Genomic DNA, 18670 nt, shown 5'->3' on the forward strand with positions numbered 1-18670 from the left:
GCCCCTGCTCGCCACAACTACAGAAAGCCTGTGCGCAGCAACGAAGACCTGACACAGCCAAAAATAAAAATAAAATAAAAATAAAAATAAAAAGGACTCCGACTCCAGGAAGCCCCACCTCAGTCTGCAGCTGGTAAAGGGTCATCCCATCCTGCCCCCTACTGCCTTCACTGATCAGGAGCTCCAGCTGCAATAAGCTTTCTAGAACCTAGACCACCTCCCCGGAATCCTGCACAACTCAGGACAAGGGCTCTGGGGCCAAGTGAAGGGCGGGCTTTGCCCCAGGCCTCCTGCATAGGGTTTCAAAGGGTGCCAGGCTCCCAGCAGGTACTTGCTCTTGGCTCTGTTTCCCATCCTCTCCTCTGGCCTTGAGCCTGCTATTCTCCACTGCTGGGCTGGAACATGTGTACTCTGGGCTCCATCGTGTGTCTCTTATTCTGGTCCTTAACCTGTCTAGGTCTCAGTCTTCCTTTTCTGTAAGATGGGGGTCCCACCTGCCTTGCTTACCTCACCAAAATGGTGCAACAAGGTAAGAGAGGATTTAGAAAACAACTTCTAGGGATCCTTAACCTGTCTAGGTCTCAGTCTTCCTTTTCTGTAAGATGGGCGTCCCACCTGCCTTGCTTACCTCACCAAAATGGTGCAACAAGGTAAGAGAGGATATAGGAAACAACTTCTAGGGATCGTGGCGGGTCATTGCTAACTGTCTGGGTAATGGCTGTGAATGCGGGATCAGCTCATGGGAAAGGAAAGAGTGACGATAATCTTTGCAGTTATGGCACATCTATGGCACACGTACACACATGAGCATATAAGCCACGTATATATGGATCAACTCACTACCTATTTTATCTCCATTGTGGGGATGGGAAAACAGGCACAGAGGACTTAAGGAATTTGCCCGAGGTCTACAAGCCGTAGCTGTCTGGTTCCAAGTCTGTGCTTGTTCTTGATCCTTTCCCTTTCCCGGTTTTTAGAATACCCAGCTGCTCCCTAGTAGCCTCTGTGTTTAGTATCTACCATGGGCTGAAAGTTTGTGTCCTCTCTAAATTCGTTGAAATCCTAACCCCCAATGTGATGGGATTAGGAGGTGAGGGTGGAGCCCCACGAATGGGATTCGTGCCCTTATGAAAGGGACCCCAGAGAGCTCCCCACGCCCTTCCACCATTTGGGTTCACAGTGAGAAGTCAGCCGCCGGCAACCCAGAAGAGGGCCTTCACCAGAACCTGACCATGCTGGCACCCTGATCTTGGACTTCTAGCTCCAGAACCATGAGAAATAAATTTCTGTCATTTGGAAGCCACCAGTGGTGGTATTTTGTTATAGCAGCCAAAACAGACTAAGACAGTGTCATACGTTCATGGATTTTCACAAATTCGATGCTTTACTCCACGGCAGTCATGATCCTTTCTGGAGCACACATTTCCCATCTTAGCCAGAAAACGCCCTTTTGTACGGCCTGTGGGCTCGGCCATCTGGCTGCCTGGCCCCAGGAGAAAAGCCTTTTCTCTCCCCTCCTCGACGACGCTGCCACTGAACGAGGTCTCCCACTGCCTGTTCACGGCCAGGGAAGGGCATGGGACAAGGGCCCAGCAGCCACCAGGGGCCAGGGAGGAGACACTGGGGGCATCCAGAGCTGCCCCTAGGCAGGTCTGTGTGTGGACAAAGTCCAGGCCCACCCTGGTGGCACGTCTTCTGGGGTGGTGGGCCTGGGGCACCGTGCTCCCCTGCCCCCCGGCCCCACCGCCCACCTGGCCGGCCCTGACTTACTTCGATCATCCGAGATAACCTGCACCAGCTCGTAGTCTTCCGGCTCATCCGCGTCTAGGTTGTGTTTGTCCATGGCTTTGCGGATTACAGCTGGAGCCTTGTCTTGGCTGGTCACCTGGACGACGTGGGGGACAGGCCATCAGGGCAAGGGTCTGGCGTAGCTTGAGGGTCCAGGGCGCAGCAGCCCAGGGCCCTCAGAGCTGCCTCGGCACTGTGCGCACAGGGGCGCACAGCCTCTGACCGGATGCCGGGTCCAGGGGGGTTGCGCCTCCTTCTCCTGCCCCTCTGGGGAGGCCTCCATGTACCCCAATCACTTACCCCCCCATCTCCTGCAAGCCTGCCGCCTCCTCCCAACACCACCGAGGGCAACTGCCTGCCCCCGGGGCTGCTCCCCTTAACCGTTCCCCTTGACCCTGCCCATCCAGGACAACGGTATCATTGCACCTGGGCACAGAAGGCATCTAGTCCCAGCCCTGGAGGTGAGAGAGGAGGAGCTGGAGGCTGCAGTGGGGGAGAGTGCAGGCCGACCCCTGCTGCCTCGACCCCAAGGGCCAGAGCACAGGCGGGCCTCAGACTCGGGGTGACACAGGTGACGGCGTTAACGGGGCATCTGACCCAGTGTGGGAGGATGGGGGAGGATTCTGGGGGTGCAAATGGCTCACTGGCAGCCTGAGTTCTGGAGGATGAGAGGAGTCCCCCCAGCCCCCAACCCCCCCTCAACATACACAGTGTTTGCGGGCAACTCCTGCTGGCGAGATCGCAACACCTCCAACTATCCCCGGTGTCTGACACCGCCGGCCACCTCCACGGCCACCAGCCTGGCGCAGCCACTGCTATCCCACCTGGATTGCAGCAGCCGCCTCCTAACTGGCCACCCTGCATCTGCCGGCACCAGCCCAGCGCCCACGGAGAGGCCGCAAGTCACCGCTGCCCCTCCTCTGCTCCAACTAACAGCGCTCCTGTCTCCCACGAGATCCAGGCCCCCGACGCTGTCCTGCTCTCCTGACCCCTACTCTTCACACGACCCCCGCTCCTTCACTGCGGACCTCCAGCCGCTCCTCCAAGCCCCAGGCACACTCCCGCCTTGGGAGGCTGCACGCTGCTCCCTCCCACCCCCCCCACCCCGCTACACTCGGCCCATCATCGGTGAGGTCCTGCCCCACTGCTGGTGTAAACCCCTAGTCCACCGCCCTGGGACTGATCACCATCGACACACTAGCTGTTTTGATTCCTTTTTCTGCTTGACCCTCTGTCCTTCCCAACCCACTAGGAGACCAATTCTGGGAGGGCAGGGACGGTCCATGGTGTTCAATATGGTTTTACCGCCCGGCAGAGCGAGGGACCCGTGGGGACGGCCGCCCGGCTCACCAGGATGCTCTTGTACATGTTGCCATTGTCCACGTCCAGGCTCACCCGGATGATGCAGCAGTCGCCCACCTGCTGGTTGTAGAGGGGCAGCGCGGAGCTGCAGCTGCAGACCCCCGACACGGAGCGCTTGTGGGTGCGCGTGGTGGCCACGGGCGTGGTGGAGGCTGAGGAGGAGGAGGTGCTGCTGGAGGCCGAGCTGATGCCGGAGGTCTCCGGGGACGACTGGGAGGTGGACTCCCAGAACTGCGGGGGACGGCACGGTCAGCAGAAGCCCCGGGCCACTGTCCAGCTCTGGGGGCTTCTAGCGTGGAGCGGGGAACTCGGGCCCTAGGAAGGGCTGAGAAGGGCTGCCAGGGAGGGGGTGGGGCACTCACCTTCTTCTCCTGGCCGTCAGGGGACTCTGGGACAAAGCTCATGTTGATCTCCTCCACATCGGAGCTCGAGGAGCCGGCCGAGTGGACACTGAGTGCGTCGGCAATGTCCCCGCTGCTGAGGTAGGGGCCGCACCTGAGCTGGTCACAGGACTTGGAGTGGCAGCTGCTGCTGGTACTGAGCTCCGTGCTGGGGGCCTGGCGGCTGCATGGAAGGGCTGGCTGACTTGGGGGAGGCCTCTCCTGGGACACAGCCCACCCCTGTCCCCTGCACTCTGGGCCGAGTGCTCAGGCAATCACCCCATTGGCTCCAGCGTCCGACAGATCATTTAGCATCACCCCATTTCACAGGGGGAAAAACTGAGGCCCGGAGGAGTGGAGCAAGTGGCCCAGTCACAGGGCTGTCGGCGGGGGAGCTGGGATCCCAGTGCCAGCTGCCTGACTCCTGAGCCCACTCTCAGCCCGAAGCTTCCCCGAGCCCCGAGGGAGCGCCCCTGCCCACCCGGCCACTCAACTCGCTCCAGCGCTTGACGATGGCCGTGTTCTTCTTGACCTTGAGGGTGTTGCTGGCCGACTCGGAAGGGGGCTCCAGCTCACACGACAAGGTGTAGCTACAGGACAAAGCGGCGGCTGTGAGGAGCCGCACTCGGGTCTCCCTCCCGGTGCCTGCCCGGCAGCTAGAGGCCAGGGGCCCGGCCGTCACCAGCGACAGCATCCAAGGCTGCCCAGGATCCCAAGCCACAGGCTCTCCGGAGCTGCCCAGAGACAGCCCACGTGTGCCCCCCGCCCCAGCTCCTGCCCGGACTCACCTGTCAGCTTCGCTGAGCCGCTCCATAGCCCGGAACCAGGCCCCAAAGTGCTCTTCGGGTGCGATGCTGTAATTGTTGCAGGCCGACTGGAGCAGCTTGATCTGGGCGATCACTTCGAATTCCTGGGGCCAGAGGGAAGGACAGGACGCTGACGGTCTGGGTGGGCCGGGCCTGTGCCTGCCTCTGGGTCCCCACTTCCCACCCTGTCCTCACTGCCAGGTTCAAACAGCCCCTCCAGGAAGGTGTCCTTGATTCGACCTCCTGCCCCATCCTCCCGTGGGAGAGGCTCCCCCTCTCTCTGTATCCAACTCTCCCCAAAAATGTAACAGGGAAGGGTCGGAGCCATGTGTTCTAGCCAGGTGGCTCTCTGATCCCGCCTCCCACACGGGCCCCCTTCCCATAAGGCTGCGGCTGCTCACCTTCCTCCTCTTCTCGAAGTTGATCAGTCTCCCCTGGAAAGCACACGGCCAGCGTCCATCAGAAAGTGTCCCCTAGCCCATGACCACCCCTCACGGGTCCCAGGCTGCACTACCCAGAGCACACACCAGGGGGCAGCACAGCACACACCTGGACCTGGGTGGGACTGGGGTGCCAGGGCGGGGTGGGAGGGGGGCGCCGAGGCTCAGGGGTCTGAGAACAGCTAGAGAGACCGAGGCCTTGGGCAGGAAGGCCAGGTTGGCCACATGTGCCCGACCTTGGAGGGCCCAGCCTCTCCACCCATGGCCGCCACCTGAGGGAGGGGCTGCGTCCTGCTGGGTCAAACCCCCTGCAGTTCTGAGCCCCACCAGCCGGGCACCAAGCTCTGTTCGCTCACTGCTGAGATGGGCAGGTGCCCCCGGGACACAGGGACGGCCAGGGGGCTCTCGTAAGATGAGGTGCACCCTCTGGTGAGAGCTCGGGGCTCAGGACCCCCGCCCCGCCCCCGGCCCTGGGCTCACTCACATACAGATAGTCCTTCATTGCGGTGTCCAGCATCACCAGGTCTGTGAGGAACGTGCCCAGGTAGGGAACGGTGCCCTGGATGACACCCTGTGACAACTGGGCGGGGGGGGGGGGGGACTGATGAGCAAGGCCCCTCCCCTGAAAACCCCTCGGCCCCACCCAGGCCTCCCACTTGGAGCAGCCTGGGGACCTTTAGCCATTGCCCCCAAGTCCCCCTCCCAGCGTGCATGGACCCAAACTCCCTCTAGCCACCTTCCAGGCCTGGCATTTGGCAAATCCCCAAGATACATGGTCCCTGGCCCCTGCCCCCTCCCAAATCCCCACTGGGCCCAGCGCTTCCAGGCCCCTGCTCTGGTGGCTACGAGTCCCCCCGACACCAGCTGGTCAGGGCGCAGCGCTCCCAGGCCCCGGAGGAGGTCGGTCTAAGGGTCATGTCAGGCAGCGCAGCTACAGGAGCGGGGGCTCGGGGCGGCCCCTCCTCTCCCAGCCTCGGGCGCACTCACCACCTCCTTCGGCCGCCTCTGGGCTCTCTTGGGGTTCATCTCCAGGGTGGCAAACTTGGAGGTCCCCTCCTGCAGGGCCGAGGACAGGGTCGGTGAGGCCTTCTGCCCCTCCCCCCATTACCCACCAGCAGACCCGACCTTGGCCCTGGTCACTGGTGCAAACGCTCCAGCCACCCCAGCGTACTCTATTCCTAGAACTGCACCCCTGCTCGGGTGCTCACGGGGTGTGGGAACGTGGGCCAGCAGCCCGGCCTCCTTGGAAAGTACAGATGAGGACTACACCTGCCCCTCGGGGTCTCCAAGGACTCAGCGCCACGCCTCCATCACTGTGGCTGTGCTGTTCCCCCCGACCCCCCGTCTCTGCAGGAGGGTAGGAGGTTCTGCACAAAACTCACGCAGATTTCCCTTCCCCCTTGAACCTCACTGCCTTCCCGTGAGGTTGGCACCCCGGGGTCAGCATTCCCCCACTCTCCAGATGAGGAAATTGAGGCCCAGAGACAGGCAGCGCCTTGCCTCTGAATGGGCCTCAGAAGGACTGAGGAGAGCAGGAGGCCCTGCTGCCCACGCCCCCGCCCTCCACGGACCAGGTCCCGGGCTCACAGCCTCTGGTGTGTGCCGGCCCCCAGCCGGGCGAGCCATCGAGAGTGGGACAGGGACTCTCGGGGGGGGGGCCTGGCTGAGCAGGGTGTCTGCCGGGCCAAAGCCTTCACATCCCCACGGAGCCCCTCGGGATGTCCCCTGCACAGAGCTCTGCCTTCATCCACTCAGGAGGGGTCTCCTTGGTGCCACCTCTGAGACGGTGAGCTGGGGCTGCTGGGAGCACCGGGTGGTAACACTTTGCTTCCTCTTTATATGGAAGTTTCTGCGGAAGGACCCCCGTGAATGCATTAGCACCCCCCCCTGCACTTGCCACAAGCCATCTGGGGCATTTGTCACGGCCACCAAAGGCCCCGTGGTGAGACTCTGAGAAGAGTCCCTGGATTCCTTTGCAGTGTCTGCCCTGAGGCAGAGGGAAGAGCCCCCAGCCCCCAGATCTACCTCCTGGGTCTGCTCATTTGGGGGACGGCTGGGCGGCCGCTGCAGTACCATCCCTGGGCAGGCGGGGTGCCTGGCCCTCGGAGGTGAGTGCAGACAGAGCAGTAGCAGGGCCGGGCTTTGTGGGACAGGCTGGGCTGCTCTGGGGAAGGAAGAGACCCTCCCCCCTGACCTCATCCACCCCGAGCGCCCGGGTGCGGGACCAGTGAGGACCCAGGAGACTCTAATCCTGCTCCTCCCCCGCCCAAAGCTCTGGAACAGCCCAGCTGCCCTGCTCCAGCCCTGTACTAGGGCCTCCTGTCTCCCAAACTGCCCCCCACCTGCCCACAGACCCAAGTGATCTCATGAGAAGTTTTCGAAGCAACTTTCAGTGGGAACGTAAGCCCGTCCACCCCAAGCCCCCAGGCTCCACCTTGATGAGCAGCTCTCTGCTTAGGGAGTAGTTGTTCTCATCTGAGAAAATCTCCGACAGCTTCTGAAAGATGCGGACGCTGTCCCTGGGGGAAGGAAGGAGAAAGGAGCGCACGGTGGGGTGGGGGGTGGCGGCGAAAACATCTGAGGACCCAGAGACCCCAACCGCCTGGATGGGTGGTTTCCAAACAGAGTTCCGCTGGACCCTAAGGGCTCGGTAGGCCTGGAGGGGTGGGTCTCAGAGCCGACTGAGCTGCTCTGTTTTGGCTAGTTCTGATTTTAAGTGCACAGAATCGCGTGGTTGAAGCAGACGCATGAAAATCCCCAACGTGGCTCAATCCAGTACCTGCCAGACAAGGAGACCAGGTCCTGAGGCAGAACTGCTGGCCCTGAGAGACCCCGCCCCCCCAGGATGCACTGTCTCTGGGCAGGTTCCAGGCAGCACCCAGCCCCTTGGGAGGCCCCGGGTCCACCCTGGAGCTCCTCCAGGGAGAAGCCTGCCCACCTGGAAACTTCTTCCCACGTCTTCTTCAGCCGGTGGATGGAGTTGCTCTGCAGAGCAGAGAGGATGGCGTAGAGGGACGAAAAGTTCTTGAGGACCCGGCACTCCTGGGAGGGAGGGGCCAGGCTGTGAGAGGGGGCCGGGCTCCCGCCTGCTCCAGCTGCAGTCCCTCTTAGGGGGGAACCCCCCCCTCCCGGATGGGACAGATGCCCCGGGAGGCGCTCCTGGGGTCGGATGAGATCAACCCAGGGCCAGAAAGGGCTCCCCCGGGCCCTCGGCGGCCGCGTACCCTGGCCACCTCGATCCAGTGCTCTACCACCCTGGCCCTGGCGCGGGCTGTCACGCTCCGGTCCCCGAGGCAGGTGGTGATGACGCAGTTGGCCACGCTGTTGAACTGGGCGACAGTGGCACGGACGGTGGGAGCCAGGTGCTCCTTGCCCCTCTTGTCCCGCTGGGACCAGATGGAGCCCAGGCAGTGGTAGGGCACCACCTTCTTGAACAGCTCCTGGGGGCAAGGGGAAGGTCACCCGGCTCTGCCGCACCCCAGCTCAACGCCCAGAGTACCTCCCCCCCAGGCCCAGGCAGGGTCACTGGTCAGAGCTGGAGCTCTGGAAGCCGGGGAGGCGGCTCGAGCCCGGCCGGGGGAGGTGCGGGGAGGTGGCGTCTCTTCGTTTTGTTCCCTGCCCACTGTGGGCACCCAGCACGAGGTGACCCAGGGTGACCCTGGCAGGAAAGAGAGGTGGCCATCTTCCCCAGGCCACCCTAACTCCCAGCACCAGCTGTGGCTCACACCTGCCCATACCAGGCGGTGCTTTGAGCCCTTGATCACGCCTCAGGCCTGTCCCCTGTCCAGATGCCCATTCACGTGGGCACTACAATCAGAGGCTGTGTCTGCCGTCTGCCACGGCTTGTAGCACGCACCAGGTGCCTGCTAAGTGCTGAAGCTGGTGAGGCCTCCTCAGCAGACGTGGGGGGCAGGGGGGGGCGGCCCATGGAGTGAGCTCCCGTCCGCTACCAGGTGGGCCAGATCCGGCCCAGCTTTCTACCGTTCCACCTCATTCCACCCAGACACCGTGTGCAAGGGATGGGGCCCGGGTCCACAGCCTGGAGGGGAGTCGAGGCCTTCGGGTGAGGAAACCTGCCCAGGCGACACGGTTTGTAATGGGATTTGGGGCAGGACATCAGCTCTGGACAGGGCAGGGCAGACGCCTGAAGGAAGGTGCACCCCTGCCCGCCCTGCTGAGGCGAGCTGCCTACCGCGTCCATCAGCGTGAACTGCTCTGCCACCAGGTCGGGCGGGAATGCCAGGAGGTGAGGCTTCTCCTCACCCAGCCCGTTCTCTGCAGCCACAGGCGAAGGCCAGGAAGGCTCTGGGGCTGGAGCTGGCCCGAGCTCTAGAGTCTGCGAGAGAGCCGGCTCCAGCTCTGGAGCTGGTGCTGGTGCTGGTGCCAGAGCTGGCTCGAGGTCCGGACCTGGCACCGGCTCGAGGTCTGGACCTGGCACCGGCCTGGGTGCTAGAGCTGGTGCTGGCACTGGCTCTAGGGCTGGAGTTGGTTTCAGAGCTGGAGACAGAGCTGCAAGAGGAGCAAAGTTCAGCAACACGCCTGCCTTTTTTTCCAAGACAGAAAACACACCACTGCCTTCTAAGAGAAGCCTCAGCTCAAGAACCAGCCCAGGACGTCCTCCCCGACAGCGGTCCCCACGTGGGCGGCCTGAGGCAGCCTCGGGGGCGCCTCCGTGTCCAGCACCGGCCCCTCCCCTCACGCTCACACGCACCCACCCCGATCTCCTCACCCTCCGGCTCTGCCTTGGTGAGCTCCGTGTGCTCCAGCTGGGCCAGGAGGAGGCGGGCCCGGCGCTCCAGGTCGGAGCCGGGCATGTTGAGCTGCACGTAGGCCACCAGCTGCTTGAGGCAGGGGAAGTCCGGGGGCTGACAGAAGTCCTCGGAGTACTGGTCCAGCCAGGTGCCCAGGATGGAGGAGACGGCACTGGGGGCAGGCGGGCGGGCAGCGGAGTCGGGGCCTGGCCTCTCCTTCCACGCGGCCCTCCCCCGGCTCCCCCATGGGGGCCGGGCTTCTGGGCCCGCCCCGCCCCACCCGCACCGGGCTGCCAGGCAGGGGCGGGCCTGGTAGGAAGGGGCCCTCCATCCCTGGTGACCACCTCTCCCTTCCTCGGGGGAGCCTGGCTCTCTCCTGTCTGCCCCCAGCCCCCAGCCCCCCGCGCCCTCCCCCCTGGAAAGGAAACTGCAGGAGGGCAGGGAGGGCCGCGCCCGCTCTGTTCATTGCGCTGGGCTGGCCGCACACAGTAGGCGCTGCATAAACAGGGGAGGGAGGAGGGGACAAGCAGAGCGTGCCCCCTGCCCGGCCTTCACGGGCCTCGCGCACCTGAACCGGAGGCTCGCGCACCGGCGGCTGCCTTAGTCTCCGCGCCGGAGGGCGGGGCTCGTCCTCCCAGGGACGCTCTACTTGGTGGTGGGGACGTAGCCGGCCCCCCGGCCCTGACTGAGCTCCCGTGAGCCCCAGCTGAGCACTCACATTGGGCTGCGAGGCTGAAGTGTCAGCAGCTTTTGCCCCCCACACCTCCTGTCCTGGGCCCCGGATCTGAGCGGGGATGGATGCTCTCAGGGGCCGGCTCTCAGCCCCCAGCCTCCCCTCTGCTCCCTGGGGACATGGGACCCCAGCCACAGCTCTCTGACTCCTTTCCTCCTGCAGGAGGAGCCCCCAGACCTCAGCCCTCTAGCGGGAATCGCAAGATATGTGGCAGCCAGGTTCTGCCCAGCCCCTCCCATCGGATGCAAAGTCTACTCACTTTTTCAGTTGGTCCTGAGGTCCGCCGTCCACGCTGGAATAAGGGAGGATGCACCCGTATCTAGAGGAGGCCGTGAGGGCGTCACATCTACCGTACCTGCTATGACGTCTAGTGTTACTGGCTGACCCCCCGACTAGGATGGAAGCCCGGGAGGGCAGGGATTTTTGTCTGCACCGTTCACTGAATTAAGCCAAATGCTTAGAAAAGTGCCTGTACACGGTAGGTGCTTCGTAGGTATTGCTGAATGAATGAGCCCAACCAGCACCTTACAGATGCCTGAGTGGGCCTGGGCCCTCAGCCAGCCCCCAGCCAGCCCTGCTCTGGCTACTCCCAGGAAGGACCCCTGAGACAGAATCTGGAACCTCCTTTACAAATGGGAAAACTGTTCTGCCCAGGGGCTGGAAGCAGAGAGCTTCTCCACGGGGCAGAGGAAAACCTTAATTAAAACCACCCCATCCCTCAGCAGCCCTTTCCACAGAGCCGGCGCGGGGCCGCACTGTCCACGCTTATCCGACAGTCCTGACAGCCCTGGGAGGTCGGGCCTCTGGGCAGCCCGACCTTCACGTGAGCAAACTGAGGCTCAGAGAGGTGAAGCGACATTCCCAAGACACACAGCCAGTGGGTGGGCGGGGAGCCGCTGTGCCGGGGAGGGGCGGGGCGCTCACCTTTGGAACAGCAGGTCCAGGACCCGCTGGGTGGTGGTGAAGGCTCGGTAGGTGCACAGGAAGATGGTGACATAGGAGAGGTCGCTGCCCTGGAAGGCGGGCACCAGGTGCTCCACCAGCTTCTCCAGCGTGCCTGCCTTCACGGTCCGCACCTTGCAGGTCTCATACAGGTTCAGGGCCGACTCATTTTCATACTGGGGTGGGACAAAGAGGGACAGACGGTCAGCGGCAGCACCGTGGCCCACTAGGAGGGCAGGGGTTGGAACTCAGAGGAAGTCCCAAGCGCTCGGTGACTTCTGGACGGAGATGGGACGTGAGTGCCCCGAACAGAAAAAGGGTCTCAGCTTTTGAACTGGAGGTGGGGGATGATGAAACTAGCAATACCAGCACCTTCAGGTGGTTTTGTCAGCTGAGTAATGATAGCGCCTCGCCACATTAAGGGCAGAATCCCCGTGATCCCTGGCAAAGCATCCCCGTTCTAGAGATGAGAAAACAGAGGCTCAGCCTGGGGTGGAAGGGCACGGTATGTTAGGACCCAGAGGCTATTCAGGGCGGCACTGTGGAAACGGCTGCAGAAAGGAATCCCGTCAGGGTCCACGGCAGTGAAAGGCTGAGTTATGGTTGGTAACCAGCCTCCCTTCTGAAATGTTACGCATCTGTCAGGCCCCCGCTCTGACCTGGAGGGGTCATGGAGTTGCGTTCCGTGACGGCAAGTTGCAGAGAACCATATATAGTAGCCTGAGCCCTTTTTGGGTTAAAAAAAAAAAAAAAGCCCTACTAAGTGAGGTGATGAAAGCCTTGGAGAAGGTGTGGAAGGACAGTCGTTCAAACAAGAAATACTGGGGCAAAATGCATAAATAATCCCCGCCTAACATGAAGGGGAAATAGTATAAAAGTGTCTTTTTTGATGTTCATACAAATAAGTGAACAATGAACTATGCACTTGGCCCAGCCCAGGGCTGGACAGTAGGGGAGGGGTGAGGGCCCAGATTCCTTTGGGAGCAGGACTGGGGGACCCTCAGGCAGGAAAGCCCTGGGAGGGAGCCCAGTGGAGTGGCCAGGGTGGCCCCTGGATCCCGGGCCTTCTCGGGGTTCTGGGCACGGAGACCCCCCCATCCACACTCACCCCGAGCCAGCGCTGGCCCTTGTTGGCGCCGTGGTGCACCTGAACCTTGCGCAGGGAGATGGAGTAGATGACCCCGTTGACCAGCTCTTCGCCAATCTCCTGCGTGGAGCTCTGCAAAGACAGCGCCCGGACGCCGGGCGGGGGTGTCGGGGCCTGCCTGGTTGTGTGGCAGGGGGACGCCCCGTGCCACTTCCTGCTCCCTAGATGAGGCGAAGGTCGGTGGCCACAGAGACCTCCAGCCCAGAATGAAACAGGACGACAGCTGGAGGGCCGGGGGTTACCATCGGGGCGGCAGGCACTGCCCCCAGCACCCGCCTCCTCACCCCACCAGCCATGGCTGGGTGTGAACAAGACGCACCCACTGGGGTTCCAACGACAGCCTGCCCCTGCCCAGGGGGGTCTCCCCGCTCCCGCCCACACCCCAAGGCGAGTCCTGTTATCCGGTCATTTCACAGGTGACTACACAGAAGCCGAGGCAAGAGCAACCCATCCAAAGCCATGCCGCTGCGGGTGAACAGCGGAGCCGGGACCCCGAGGCCCTAACTCAGCCCACTGCGCCTAGGGGGCTCTGGCTCCCCGAGAAGATGCCTCCCCCAGGGCGTGAGGCCCCTGGCCCCCTCACCCTCACGTGCCCAGCCGGCCCCCGCCAACAGCTGCCCCAGCCCTGGAGTCAGTCTCCCGGGTCTGGGGCAGGTGTGGGCATCCTCGACGGCCACAGCCAAGGCCACTTCCTTCCCTTTCTGCTCATTCAGGCTCTTGTGCCTTCTTGGGCAACAGAGGAGTTCCCAGTTCCCTGTTCGTCATCACGTGCATGGGGACAGCACGAGAATGACGACAGTGCCGGCGTCCGGGCTGATGCCTGGGGTTCCACGGAACCTCAAAGCCACAGGACTTTGCCAGGCCAGGAAGTGGGGGGGGGGGCGGGGTGTCATCTGGCTGCTCCCTGGACCCCGGGCAGAAAGACCCTTGTTTTAAAAGGCAGTGATCCCTCCTGCTGGGCAGGCTGGCCCGGGGGCTGCGTCAAGGCCTGGCCAAGGCCACTCGGTCGTTGCTGCCCTGGGCTTCTCCACCCCCTCTCCCACTGCCCGTGTCCGGGGACGGGGTGAGCTTGCAGTGGGGAGGGGGGCCTAGGAGTAAAGAGACAGACCTCTGAGAGTTTAGGGAGGAGGGGGGAGGTGCTAGCTGGCAAAGGGCCATCAGTCACATGGTCAGTGCCAGCAGCTAGGATCACGGGTCGCTGCCCCAGCTCAGGGTGGGCGTGGAGCTCACAGAAGGCCCAGTAGAAGTGCTGACTCAGCCTGGGCCCCACCGACAGCCCTTCCCTAAGTCCCTCGGCCTAAGCTGGGCCCCTGGGTAGGAACCAGGTGCCCAGTGTCCTGTGGGCTGTACCCCCGGACATCAGCACCCCTGGGGTCAGGGGCTAGGGAGCTGGGGTGGGCCTGGGCCTCTTACCTCCTGCCTCAAGGGCTCTGGGAGGCCTGGGAGCCATCCTCCGGAAATCTACTTCCTCTGACCCAAGGCCGCCCTCCCACTCTGGGCATCGTACCAACGGGAAAGCCAGTGCAATCACACCGGGGCTCCTGACCCTTCGCCTTCTCCGGAGACACAGCCAGGCGTTTCTTGGAAGTCAGCAGGGAACCCGCAGGTAGAGGGCCCTCACCTCAAGAGCCCACGCCTGGGGAGGTCCAGCCCTTCCATCGAGGAGGGGAAACTCCTCCCCCTGAGGCAGGAGAACTGAAACAGATGCGCACTTTCCTCCCCTGGGTCATACATCCTTCCCCGGCCTACAAGAGGCCGCGGTGATGGGTGATGCCAGGGGCCTGCCATCCACCGGCGAGACCAGGGCCCTGTCCACCCCCCCCACCTCTCCCCAGGGGTCCTCGACTGCCCCTCGCAGAGGCTGCTGCCCGCCCTGGAAAGGCCCGTCCCTCCCCGGGGGATTCCAGCCACTTCTGGTCCAGCCTGGAGCCAGTGTCCTGAGCACCCAAGTCACCGGCAGCAGTTTAGAGCTCCCGTGCTGGACCTGCCTGCCTGTGGGCCCGGGACTCGAGCCCCGTGGCAGCGCACACGGCACCTGGCTCCCAGCGGGGCCCCCATCGAGGCCTGCTGGACAGAAGCGCTTCCTGGCCAGGCCAAGCAACGGGAGGCCTCGCCATCCCTGAGCGGGTCCAAACAGCGGCTCTGCAGTGAGCCATGGGACTCGCTGGCAGCCGAGCAGCTGGCTGCCCTGCCCGGGCGTCATGTGATCCTGAGCCCTTCCCCCACCCCAGGGGCCCCCTTCTGCCAGCCCGGTGGGGGGCAGGGCAGGACGCCGAGAGCCGCACATGCTGGGCCAGGGGGAGTCACCGCCCTGTGGCACAGATGGGGAGCTGCTCCAGCCCCGCGGAGCTAACCCTGTCCTCTCCGGGCCCTTCACCGCAGCCCAGCAGCAGGAACAAAACCAGATCGTCCAAGCAGCACAGAGAGCAGGTGCCATTTAAACCGTCGACCAAGAGACAACGGCGGAGCGGGACCCAAAGAGAGCTGCCCGCGTCCTGGGCACAAAGCGGCAGAGTGGGGCGTCTGTTCCTCGCTCCCACTGCGCTTCCAGGGACAGAGAAGGACAGCGGCCGACAGCCCTGGCGCCTGCCCCGGGACCCTCTGGGGCAGGAAGGGCTGGGCCCTGGCCCCCACAGGTGACCCATCCTGTTAGCAGACAGCACACAGGCCCGGGAACAGGCAGCCCGTGTGGGCAGCGCCAAGTCCCTGGTGATGCTCTGGCAGGGGCTGGGGAGCTCCCGGGGGAGGGCATGGCCGAGCAAACAGCAGATGCCCTGGGGGGAGGTGTCCACAGGGCAGCAGTGAACTCTAAGGGGAAAAGAACGCCAGGTGGGTGGCTGTGTCCTCAGGGGACAGATCCTCCTGTCCCGCCCCAAGCAGGCACCCACAGATGTCCCCAGGGCCCGGGGACACAGCTGGCAGCTGGGCCTTGCACACAGCGCCCGGCCTTCCACCACTTGGGTCTGGAGTGAGCGTGGTGAGATGCCTCCAGCCCCTTGTGAGCAGAGGCTGGTAGAATGGGCACCAGGGTGCCCCACACCCCGCTGTCCCTCGGAGCACAGCCCGGAGCCCCAGGGACAAGGAAACAGCCTGGGTGACATGTTAGTGTGTCACCTGATCAGCCTTCTTGGGGTGATGGGCCAGCAGGATGCCGTGTCCCCAACTGACTGCAGGCCGAGCCCCGATTCCCGCGAGACAGAATAACAAGGTTGCCGGGGGCCCATCCCACCCTTATTTCTGGAGAGAACAGAGGGGACCTACTGGGCCTTTTCCAGCCCTGCCATCTCCCCCAGAAGGCGGCTCGTGCCTGCACACACGGGGGTGGCGCCTTCTCCCATCCTGGTGACCTCTCTCCTCCCGCTCAGCTGTACATTTCCTGTGGAAGCTACAACTAGAGACCACGCGGGGCCTCCAGACCCACAGACGCCTCTGGCTGCAGACGGGCTCCTCCTCACTGGCCAAGGGCTCACGGAGGAGGAGGACCTGAAGCCACACCGTGGTCTCCTCCCTGGGGCCGCACGTGGAGAAACCTGGTCTCACTCAGGCGAGGGTGGGGGAGTGGGCTGGTGGTGGCCTCCATGCGCACGAGATCACCGCCTGGGCGCCTCATGGCACCCCGCTGAGCTGCTGCTCAGGTCCACTGAGTCACAGAGGTCACCCCAGGCCCTGACCCAGCCACCCGCCAGCACCCTGCAGCCCTGGGCACACGAGGCCCCTCCTCCAGGGCCCCCCGGACCCAAAGGTACTGTCTTTCCTGCAGGGCTCTGGCTCCCAGCTCAGCTGAGCCCTGCAGCCCTTGGCCTCAGTGAGCCTGTCTGGGAGATGGGCGAAGGGCAGCAGCTCTCCAAGGGGACGAAGGCGGCAGGGGTCACGAGAGGGGACACGAGTGGCAGGACCAGCTCGGCGCCAGGCATACAAAGCACCCAGGAACAGGACCTGAGGACGCTGTGGCTGGGGAGCTGACGATGGACACCGGGCAGGGGAAAACCTCCCGGGAGACCTGCCAGATGCCCGGGGACCTGGAGGAGGGCCAGCTGAAAGGGAGGGCGGGGTCATCCTAAAACTGTGGGGAGGAGGGAACCAGGCCTGCGGCTTTCCGACCTTTGAGCCTTCTGTCTGAATGCAGGAGCCAAAACACAGGAGAGGGATCAGGGATCAGAGAGGACTGCTCAGTCTCTCCGAATCCCAGGATGCCGGGACAGTTTGAATACAAAGTTAAGCACCCATTTTACAGAGGTGGAGACCAAGGCCCAGGAGAGATGGTCAAGTAGAAAGTGTCCAAGTCCTGGTTCATCTCTCAGACTGTGTGCCCAGGGAGGGAGAAAGAAAACGCCAAATGTGCGTGGCCCTCCCGCTGGGCGACGGGGCGCCACCCTCGGGCCTGCCCCCACCTCAGGTGGGTGTCCTGCACCCTGAGCCCGAGGACATGAACAGACCCCCGATGAGGACTCAAGGTCAGCCCCGGATGGGGGTGGCCTCGCTCCTGGTCCCCAGGCACCGCAGCCCAGAGGTGGCCTTGGTAGGGGACCACACGAGGTGTCTGGGTGGCAGGGCAACTGGGCAGCTCAGTGACCCCGGAAACTGCAGTGTGGGGACCAGCCTGTGCTGAGCCTCCACAGAGGCTGACCATCTCCCCAGGAACCTTCCCGGCCAGCCCGAGCCCGGCTACTCGTCGGCATCTAGGAGAGAAACGTGCCGCCAGTGGAGAGCGGAGACCAGGCCTCAGGCTGGCCTTGCCCACCTCGTCCTCCTGCCCCCCCAGGACCGGCTCCCGACCGTCAGGCCTCTAGGGGCCACGCCTGCAAGGGGGCGTGGCCGGTGACAGCTGAGGAGGAGGGTGGCCTCTCACGAGGGGGTGGAGGGAGGGCCAGCTGCCATCAACACCACTGGCCACAGCATCCAGCACTTGAGGGCATTTCCCAGGTGTCAGGCCCTTCGCACACTCATCACATTTAATCCTCCCGACACCTCACCTGATGGGTGAGGAAAGCCAGGCGGGGAGCTCATCCCCGTCAGGAGCCAGGAAGAGGCAGCCGGGGCAGGGATTTGAACCCTGGCCCGTGACAGTCACGTGCCGTGGAGACACACCTAGGCCTCGCTCCACCGGTGGCTGCCACGGTCACAGCCTCAAAGTGCAGTCCAGCCCCTGGTCACACACATGCTAGAGGGAGGGAGACCAGAGACAGAACAGGCTTCCTCAGGTCACACAGCCAGCCGGGGGCGGGGGGGGGGGGCGGGGAGTGGCAGTTCCCTCGCACCCGCACCTCCCCACTGAGAGGGGATTGGTCGGGGCTCCTGCCACAGGATGGCCAGGGCACCCATAGGCCTGGGGTTAGCTACGAGCACCAGGCCTGGGAAGCACCATGCTGACCAGGCCGGCCAGCGTCCTCCGGGAGCCCTGGGCACGGGCACTGCCCTGGCACCTTGTCAGAAGACACAATCGTGGCAGCCACGGCCTGTCCGGCTCTGACGCAATACCAGGCGCCATGGGGACCGCTTGTCAGGCTGCCTGCCTCTTTCGGTCCTCACCAGAAGCCTAAGTGGGCAACTGGCATCAAGTGCAGATAAGGAAACCAAGGCTCAGGGAACGAGAGCACGTCTAGGGCTGCGAGAGGCTGAGCTGGCCTTCCGGTCCAGCTCTCCTCCCTCCAGAGCCCAAGCTCCGGACCAGCATGCGCGACGCTGCCCCTTGGGTCAAAAGGACAACATCGTGCCTCCCTCGAGCCCGCAGAGCTGGCTGTGCCAGCATCCGGGGGCTCCCTGGGGAGGAGAGGAAAACGCCGGGCAACACGCGCTCCCTGAGCTCCCAGAATGCAGGCCCCCGTGCTGGGTGCCCTCACGCTGCTCACCACCCAGCACCCTTCTGGCGATCGTCGGCTCACCCCCTCCCCCGCCCCCCCGCTACAGGCTGGTCAGGGGATGGAAACCGGGGGCCGCTCAAAGTTCTGCTTCTCCTGCACTGGGCTGCACGTTTCAACTCCCACCTCCTCAGACCTGGGTTGGGGACAGTGGCTTCACTGGAGCCACGTGTCCAGGAATGCGGCCCTTCCGGGCCTGAGAGGCCGGACGCCGAGCCTGAGGCAGGGCGGACACAGCGTGGTGCCACGCCGTGAGGGCCTAACAGGCAGCCAGTCCTCCACTGCCCGGGGTGCCACCTCCCCAAGCCGCCCCCACTGGCCTGCTCGGAGGCTGCAGGTGGCCAGTGCTAAGTCTCCTCCAAACCCTCCTCACCAGCAGTGAAGAAGGGCCTGGAAACGGCTAACCTCCAGGCTGAGGATGGGGCCCCAGTCCTGCCTGCCAGCGGTCTAACACCTCTCAGCA

General features: G+C 63.8%; 1 protein-coding gene across 5 annotated transcripts in view; it reads right to left on the reverse strand.

Annotated features, from left to right (window-relative positions):
* RALGDS (ral guanine nucleotide dissociation stimulator) overlaps positions 1-18670 on the reverse strand; it is a 46791-nt gene that overhangs the window by 1883 nt on the left and 26238 nt on the right. For 2 of the 5 annotated variants that reach the window (XM_059925936.1, XM_059925933.1), the window contains exons 2-17: positions 12311-12421; positions 11185-11378; positions 10520-10618; positions 9506-9699; positions 8969-9285; positions 8001-8216; positions 7715-7818; positions 7211-7295; positions 5764-5832; positions 5261-5356; positions 4738-4770; positions 4319-4440; positions 4025-4120; positions 3513-3714; positions 3139-3381; positions 1771-1885 (exon numbers count right to left, since the gene is read on the reverse strand). In XM_059925936.1, coding sequence (XP_059781919.1) covers positions 1771-1885; positions 3139-3381; positions 3513-3714; positions 4025-4120; positions 4319-4440; positions 4738-4770; positions 5261-5356; positions 5764-5832; positions 7211-7295; positions 7715-7818; positions 8001-8216; positions 8969-9285; positions 9506-9699; positions 10520-10618; positions 11185-11378; positions 12311-12421 — 2296 coding nt within the window. Of the gene's footprint in view, positions 1-1770; positions 1886-3138; positions 3382-3512; positions 3715-4024; positions 4121-4318; positions 4441-4737; positions 4771-5260; positions 5357-5763; positions 5833-7210; positions 7296-7714; positions 7819-8000; positions 8217-8968; positions 9286-9505; positions 9700-10519; positions 10619-11184; positions 11379-12310; positions 12422-18670 lie in introns of those variants that run through there. The other 3 variants (XM_059925935.1, XM_059925934.1, XM_059925937.1) reach the window with 3 other exon arrangements.

The sequence above is a fragment of the Balaenoptera ricei genome, chromosome 6 (genome assembly GCF_028023285.1).
Source record: "Balaenoptera ricei isolate mBalRic1 chromosome 6, mBalRic1.hap2, whole genome shotgun sequence".
Taxonomy (NCBI): domain Eukaryota; kingdom Metazoa; phylum Chordata; class Mammalia; order Artiodactyla; family Balaenopteridae; genus Balaenoptera; species Balaenoptera ricei.